Source organism: Haliotis rubra, unplaced genomic scaffold (assembly GCF_003918875.1).
Source record: "Haliotis rubra isolate DU_JTF1 unplaced genomic scaffold, ASM391887v1 Scf150, whole genome shotgun sequence".
Taxonomy (NCBI): Eukaryota; Metazoa; Mollusca; class Gastropoda; order Lepetellida; family Haliotidae; genus Haliotis; species Haliotis rubra.
Window position 1 is genome coordinate 647,862 of NW_025765448.1, and position 9,052 is coordinate 656,913.

Below are 9,052 nucleotides of genomic sequence, written 5' to 3' on the forward strand. Positions count from 1 at the left end.
TGGTGGAACGACTCAAAAGCGCTGTACTGAGCTTGGGACTGGCAGTTGAACACTTGTATAGTGTGTTGTTATTGAGGAAACATCGTATGCCTTTCTGAAGGAACAGCTCGTTAGAGTTGCTTTGAACGCTGACAGTTCATGATGTGACCTCAGACTGAATGGCAGATTGTTCCCCAGAGTTGGTCCGGATGTGTCGAAACATCTGTCTCCAAATGTTCTGGTTTTGTTGGAGGGGACACAGAGAAGCAGTTGATCTTGTGACCGCAAATGTCGCGTTGTCTGGTAGAGTTGAATGAGGTCTGCGAGATGTGCCGGAGCGAGTCTATGTAGACATTTAAATATTATCACTAGTAGCTTGAAATCAGTCCTGTATCTCATTTCTATGGAATTATGTAGAAAGGTTTTTGTTCAAGCAGTATAATTGCCCGTCAGTCACAAATTCTTGCAGCATGCACGTTCAGAAACACAAGACAATACACTGCTTTGATTTTCAATATGTGACAAAAGAACGCATCGACACTATGCTTTCCTGTTTTTTTTAAATACATAAACATACTGCTCCTTTCCCTTATGATTCCTGTTTGATTGATAATGAAAGAAAGCGTACAAGTGAAAACTACTGATGAAATGTGTGTCTCTTTGAGTGAGATTGTATAAAACCGGCTAAATTTATAAAAAGATAAATATTCTGCACTTTTCTGTACAAAATGGTAATTCCGAACACAAGGGAGGGTTTTCCATGTATTATGGAGTTTTATCCCAAAAGTATTGACTATATATTACATATAAACCTGATGCAAGACTGCATCAGATTAAAGCGGCCTGTCTCACAACAAGAATTGCGAGGGGCGGTGGGGTAGCCCAGTGGTTAAAGCGCTCGCTCGTTACGCCGAAGACTTAGGTTCTATTCCCCACATGGACACAACGTTGGCTTGATCAAGGTGAGGACCACATGGACACAATGTGTGAAGCCCAGTTCTGGTGTTCCCCGCCCTTAAATTGCTGGAATATTGCTAAATGCGGGGTAAAAGCCAACTCATTAACTCACTATGCTCGGTGCGGAGCTTTAACCATTGATGCTACCCTTGCTCCGAGTTTGAGTGAGTGAGTTTAGTTTTACGCCGTTTTTAGCAATATTCCAGCAATGTCACGGCGGGTGATCCGAGTTTGAAGACATAGAGGTAGATATATCTTTTTATTTGATTTATCTGCTGCTGTGATTGTTTGTCCCCAGGTGCCGTGATCCCCATCCTCGGATCACAGGTCTCTTCGTCATCAGCCTTCACCTTCGGCCCCGTTGTCTATGGTCCAGAGTTTGCCGTAGATGGCGGTTTTGGCACCGACTTCATCGCAGACAACACTACGTTTGCATCGGACATCGGAGACAGTACGCCCTACATGGACATCGACCTGGGCGGCATCTACTCCCTCCTCTCCGTCACCATCACCAACAGAGCAGACTGCTGTTGTAAGTAGAGTGAGCGGTTGGGTTGTGTTAAGGCTGATTTGACCAGTGTGCGAAATAGCCACTACCCCGCTAGCCCGTGGCTAGTAAAAATCCAATCGGGCCAGTAAATCTCCACAGTTACAGGCCCGACTGGCTAGTGAATTTTCATGGGGTCATTTTTGTAAATATATCACTCTCTCCGACTTGTTAAGTTATAATACACTTTTAAATCATGCAAGATTATGGCCTGATAAAAATGTTCATCATATTAGCAGCTTAATGATGGAACCCGTGCCATGCCGACAATATCTTATTCTCGTCTATTCTAAAGCGAAAATACTGTCTCAGAAGACTTCAACAATAGCAGAAACACATAAGGAAATTGAATAATTACTTACTTTTATGTCAGCAAGGGAACCAACATACTGTATGTACTACATTTACCATACGGAAATACACGTGTAAAAATGGTTTTATTATTATATGATGTCGGGCTGAAAATATCAACATTTTGGAGGCAAATTTATTAAAAAATGTGTAATATGAATACAATGTTTGAGTGAGTTAACATGTTTTTCGACGTTTTTAGCAATATTCCTGCAATATCACTGCGGGGGAACATCACAAATGGGCTTCACAAATTGTATGAGGGGGAATGGAACCCCAGTTTTTGTCGTAAGAAGCGTACGCTCTAACCACCGGGCTACCCCACCCCTCACAATCTTTGATTGAAGCGTGCAATGTTCCATAGTACCGAATCGTCCACATGTCACGATAGCGTGAGTGCGTGAGTGAGTTTAGTTTTACGCCGCACTCTGCAACAGTCCAGCTGTCTGTCAATAATCGAGTCTGTACACACGTCACGAATGCTCTGAATGTTACCTATTGGGCATTACATGACGTATAGAGATTGAAAGTACATTTTGCCTGATGACATTTGCATAATCATTGTGTCCTCACAAGTTTGGATTGGATTTCTTTAACGAACAGATAACAATATCCATTATATGATGAAATAGTTAAGAAATTGAAATTTAAGAATAAAGTCAGTACGTTTCAACATAAGTTGTTATGCAAAATGGACGCAGTATATACGCTCGATTTGGTACATTATCCCTTTTTAATCATTAAATTAAGCGAATAGATTATTAACAAACGGACTTCCTTTCAAAATGTCAATCTCATGAAGCGCTCGTAAAATTTGGTGAAGTCTCCTCACCGCCCCCGGTCACGTCTTTCAACCAGAAAACCAGGCCGATACAATAATTTAACAGCTCAATACGATTTTCTTAGAGGACCATGATGAGGAGAGAGGAGGTGTCGAACTGTTTTATATTATATGGCCGGTATCCATGGTGTGAAGGCAGTTATAGAGGACACTTATTCCCTCTTTCTAAAACATATTGACGGATTTCGTGTCATTATTGAACAGAATATTGATGCTAGCCAGGACAACCCAATGCTGTAACTTGTTCATCACCGAAATAGGTCGACCTAAAAAATTTGCTTGTATCCATACATTTGCGTAACCGTAAGTATAATAAAACAATTGCCTCTTCTTCAAATATCTCCCAGGGTCCCCATAGGCGGATCCAGCAATTTAAAAAAAAGTGTGTGTGTGTTTGGTGTACTGTGTGTACTGTGTGTACTGAGTGTGTACTGTGTGTGTTTTGTGTACCGTGTGTACTCTATGTGTGTACTCTATATACTCTGTGTGTGTTTGTGTACCGTGTGTACTCTGTGTGTACTCTATGTTCTCTGTGTGTTTGTGTACCGTGTGTACTCTGTGTGTGTACTCTATGTACTCTGTGTGTTTGTGTACCGTGTGTACTCTGTGTGTGTACTCTATGTACTCAGTGTGTACTCTGTGTGTGTTTGTGTACCGTGTGTACTCTGTGTGTGTACTCTATGTACTCAGTGTGTACTCTGTGTATATTTGTGTACCGTGTGTACTCTATGTACTCTGTGTGTTTGTGTACCGTGTGTACTCTGTGTGTACTCTATGTACTCAGTGTGTACTCTGTGTGTATTTGTGTAAGGTGTGTACTCTGTGTGTGTACTCTATGTACTCTGTGTGTTTGTGTACCGTGTGTACTCTGTGTGTGTACTCTATGTACTCTGTGTGTTTGTGTATCGTGTGTGCTCTGTGTGTGTACTCGATGTACTCTGTGTGTACTCTGTGTGTGTACTCTATGTACTCTGTGTGTTTGTGTACCGTGTGTACTCTGTGTGTGTACTCTATGTACACTGTGTGTTTGTGCACCGTGTGTACTCTGTGTATGTACTCAGTGTGTACTCTGTGTGTATTTGTGTACCGTGTGTACTCTGTGTGTGTACTCTATGTACTCTGTGTGTTTGTGTACCGTGTGCACTCTGTGCGTCCTCTATGTACTCTGTGTGTTTGTGTACCGTGTGTACTCTTTGTGTGTACTATATGTACTCTGTGTGATTGTGTACCGTGTGTACTCTGTGTGTGTACTGTATGTACTCAGTGTGTACTCTGTGTGTGTTTGTGTACCGTGTGTACTCTGTGTGTGTACTCTATGTACTCAGTGTGTACTCTGTGTGTATTTGTGTACCGTGTGTACTCTGTGTGTGTACTCTATGTACTCAGTGTGTACTCTGTGTGTTTTTTGTACCGTGTGTACTCTGTGTACTGTGTGTGTGTTTTGTGTACTGTGTGCACTCTGTGTGTTTTGTGTACCGTGTGTACAGTGTGTGTTTTGTGTACTCTGTGTGTACTGTATGTGTTTTGTGTACCGTGTGTACTCTGTGTGTTTTGTGTACTGTGTGTAATCTGTGCGTTTTGTGTACCGTGTGTACTCTGTGTTTTGTGTTCCGTGTGTACTCTGTGTGTTTTGTGTACTGTGTGTTTTGTGTACTGTGTGTAATCTGTGTGTTTTGTGTATCGTGTGTTCTCTGTGTGTTTTGTGTACAGTGTGTACTCTGTATAGTGTGTGTGTGTTTCGTGTACCGTGTGTGTTTTGTGTACTGTGTAATCTGTGTGTTTTGTGTACCGTGTGTACTCTGTGTAATGTGTGTGTTTTGTGTACCATGTGTACTCTGTGTGTTTTTTGTACCGTGTGTACTCTTTGTACTGTGTGTGTGTTTTGTGTACTGTGTGCACTCTGTGTGTTTTGTGTACCGTGTGTACCTGTGTAATGTGTGTATTTTGTGTACCGTGTGTACTGTGTGTGTGTTTTGTGTACTGTGTGTACTCTGTGTGTGTACTCTGTATGTGTTTTGTGTACTCTGTGTGTGTACTCTATGTACTGTGTGTGTACTGCGTGTTTGTGTACTGTGTGTGTGTTTTTTGTGTACTGTGTGTACTGTGTCTGAACTATGTGTGTGTTTTGTGTACTGTGTGTGTGTACTCTATGTACTCTGTGTGTTTTGTGTTCTGTGTGTACTCTGTGTGTGTGTGTGTGTGTGTGTGTGTGTGTATTTGTTTCAGGGGCTTCTCTCTTCGCTTTGTAACATGGGGCCCGGTCTTTCTCACTCAGTACCTCTGCTTCACGGTGACCCAATGGTCGCACATTTAGTTCCAAGCAATAAACATCGTTTAAACTGAAGATGGCTGGGTTTTTTGTACTATCTATCACAAATTACCTTAATAAATAGAATAATTCGTCAGACGCCATGATGAACTTTCTCTGTTGGCCTTGAAACTGTCGTCTGATTACACCAAGGGAGGCTACTCCGAGTAAACCGTGCATATAGACTAGTTCAGTTGTGTGCACGGTCCCGTATGTGTACGCTATTACCTATGCGCTTAAATAGTTGGATAAAGTTAATCCGAGAAGGTCCGAGTTAGAATTGGTCTTCAGCAACCCATGCTTGTAGGAGGCGACTAACGGGATGGGGTGGTCAGACTCGCTGACTTGACACGTGATCGTATCCCAGTAGGTCGATGCTGATGCTGTTGATCACTGGATTGTCTGGTCCAGATCCGATTATTTTCAGACCACCGCCATATAGCTGGAATATTTCTGAGTGCGGCGTTAAACAACAAACCAACCAACAATCTTGGATGTGTGTCCGTGTTTGTGTGAATCATTGTTTTTATCATTGACACAAAGGTTAATTTTAAATGGATACAGTGGATAGTATAAATCTATAATACTAAAAAACTAGAATCCTGCACTCTACTTCTGAAGTACCCGTGAAGGTCCGGGTTGGAATGAACCTTCAGTAACCCATGCTTGTTGTAAGAGGCGACTAACGGGATCGGGTGGTCAGGCTCGCTGACTGGGTTGACACATGTCATCGGTTCCCAGTTGCGCAGATCGATGTTCATGCTGTTGATCACTGGATTGTCTGGTCCAGACTCGATTATTTACAGACCGCCGCCATATAGCTGGAATATTGCTGAGTGCGGCGTAAAACTAAACTCACTCACTCACTACTTCTGAAGTCAGGATTACTTCCCAAGAACCCCTATTACACTGAATGACCTCGCTCACTGTATGTCATCATGACCCGAATGCGTAGTTAGTTGCTCATGCAGTCGGCCACTGTTTCCTTCTGCCCAGACTATTTAAGTCTACCTCGGTATTGTCGTACAGGACGTCATGACTCACTGTTTCCACCTTTGCAGCCGAGCGTCTTCGCAACATCATCATCGAGGTGTACGATGAGGACCCAACTCTCGGAGGGACATCTCAGATCTGCGCCACCGTCGGCAGCACTTCTCCCGCCGCCGGCTCCAACACCACGTACGCCTGTTCGGGTACATCAATCGGAAGGTATATCCGTTTTAACAAGTTCACCACCGTCGACACAACAGATCTCCTTCAGCTGGTAGAGGTGGTCCTAGATGGTGTCTTGCTAGGTGTGTGTACACATGTAATCGTAGGTATAATTTGTTTGTTGCTTAACCCCCTGGATGTCGGTTTGTTGATTAACGCCGTCCTCAGCAATACATACTGGGCGGTGGGGTAGCCTAGCGGTTAAAGCGTTCGCTCGTCACGCCGAAGGCACGGGTTCGATTCCCCACATGGGTACAATGTGTGAAGCCATATCTGGTGTCCCCCGTCGTGATATTGCTGGGATATTGCTAAAAGCGGCGTAAAACCACACTCACTCACTCACTTAGCAATATTCTAGCTACATGTCAGTCACTTGATTGTCTGGTCCAGACTCGATTATTTACAGACCGTTCTCATGGCAAAGTGCTGAGTGTGGCGTTATAAACGTTAAAAGCGTCTCCTGTGGCACTGAAACGTGATACAAACCGTCCCTTAGTTGGGTGATGATCATGAGAATTGCTTGGTCTGCATTCTGAGGTTTTCTTCGAGTATGATCTGTGGTTTAACCAGGCCATGCCTGCATTCCAGGAGTTTTCATCGAGTGCGATCTGAGTTGGTTACACCAAGGTGTACGTACCTCATAAAGAACGCCAGTCTGGGCTTTTCTTCCACATTTAGCGGGCGAAACGCAACGCTTGTGAAGTCAGAATTAAACCCAACTCCCTCACTCCCCCACAGAATGTCCCTGCAACCACTTCCAGCTGGAGGACAACTGCTTCTACTTCTCCGGATTCCAAACAACCTATGCCCAAGCCAAGGTAAACAACACCCACGTGGGACGATTGACAACATGTTATTTATATTCCAGAGTTTAGTATTGAAATAACAATTTTATGTTTTACTTAGAAAGTACATTCTTTAACAGAACGTTACATTGATACAAGTATGTTGGTTACTGTATCATACACTGCTGTGTGTTAAGGGTGTCCCGGGGGCATGGGTGGCCCAGTGGGTAAGGGTCCAACATTCAAATATATAACATATGTTATATTTGGGATTGCAATTTCTTTGTAAAGTGCACTTATCAGAGGGGTACATAAAATCTACCAGTTGTCGGACTGTTTAGCTGGAAGATTGCTAAATGCGGCGTAAAACCATACTCACGTATACCCCAGCTTTCCCCCCATTATTTGAAATGCGACGTTACACGACTACATGATGAAACCTTCCTGGTTGAAGTCTAAATGAAGACTAACATTCACAGATCATTGTTGCAGGAATACTGTAACATTATAGGGGGTGACCTTGCCATGATCAGAACCCAAGAACAGAGCGACTTCGTCAACGGTATTCTTACTGCCAACGCTCTAAAAGGTAACTGAAAACCCATTTATACTGTTTCACTAAACTTCACACACTCACTCACTCACTAGATGCAAGGATGAATGTCCACTAAAGTATTTTTGTCGAATTGGTCAAGTTCAATTTTTGCAGGGGCGATGAGATAGCCTAGTGTTTATCGCGGAAGGCCCAGGTTTGAATCCCCAATGTGTGAAACCCATTCCTGGTATTCCCCACCGAGATGTTGCTGAAATATTGCTAAAAGCGGAGTGAAATCATGCTCACTCACTTGTTACAGTTAACACACAGAGCAGACTAAAACTAGACCTAGGCAGGCCACGGGCCGTGATCGTCAATAAGGTCTCCTGTTTAATCTAAGCTATTCTAACTGAATCGTTTCCTCTTGCCTCCTCAGCGACGATAAATAGAATCAAGGTTTACATCGTCGTACCAATAGATGGACATTGCTCATAACATTGACCACTGGTTTGTTACCTATGGCTACATTATAAACAATAAACAAACAAGTAGTAATTTATGCATGTGTTTGAATATAAACTTGATATTTTCCCTCACACAAGGTCAAAACTATTGGATTGGGGTGTCCAATCTCTTGGACCGTGTCCTGTGGCGTTATCTTGCGGGCGACGTCGTCCCCACAAACGACTTCAGTTCACCACTCGTGAACGGCACCGGCACCTGCAGCAGCTCAACCTCTTCAGCCCACCCAGAAAACTGCGCTTCCCTGGGAATGAGCGATGCTGGCCAATGGGAATGGGAGGATGGACGGTGTAATAAGGAGGAGTACTTCCTCTGCTTGGAAACCCTGGCCACAACATAAAGCTAGCCTCTTTACAGACATCCCCTTGGCGCCTTTACTTTACGGTTATCATGTGTCGGTTATCTAGTGATAACAGGCTATAACGAATTCACCAACTAAGGATACTTTAAACGTGAATACGCGGTACAGTGTACCTTTAAAAACAATCGTTGCGTTACACGTACCTGTAAGGGTGAATCTTAAAGGGATGTCGTCGTAAATAAAAATGTTAGCCATACCACTGTGTTATGTTATTGGCTTAAAGGATGTTGGGTTATGGTATATGTTTGTGAAATAACAAATTGATACTAAAAACCCAAACAAAACAAAAACAACACGGCGTGGCAGATTAACATGAACGAATCGTGTGTTCCTTGAATTCGATTGAGTGGTATATATACTGAACCGCAAAAGAAACAGAGGTTTCTTAAACGCCTTGAGCAAGCACTAGTTGCGAGGATATGTGCGCTATATAAATATCCTATAATAAACCACACACTTTAATTCGCTCTAATTAACAATCAAAACGGAGGATTGCGTTTAAACTTGACAGTTGTGGTTAACACATGTTTGGGAATCACATTTAGAGTTCACACAAACAAAATCACCAAAAAATGGTCCCACTAAAATACCTCAAACTCAGTATCGCGTTGGCCTCCATGGACATCGATGACAGCGTTGCGTGTTCTGTACATG

At 43.1% G+C, this 9,052-nt stretch overlaps 1 protein-coding gene across 1 annotated transcript; it reads left to right on the forward strand.

The window, feature by feature from the left end:
• Nucleotides 1-1,224: 1,224 nt before the first annotated feature.
• LOC124270233 lies at nucleotides 1,225-8,581 on the forward strand (the record flags this gene model as incomplete). Its single annotated transcript, XM_046705271.1, has 5 exons — nucleotides 1,225-1,468; nucleotides 6,045-6,278; nucleotides 6,934-7,013; nucleotides 7,473-7,569; nucleotides 8,118-8,581. Coding segments are annotated over 5 exons (915 nt in total), but the record flags the coding sequence as incomplete, so codon positions are not given.
• Nucleotides 8,582-9,052: the final 471 nt, after the last annotated feature.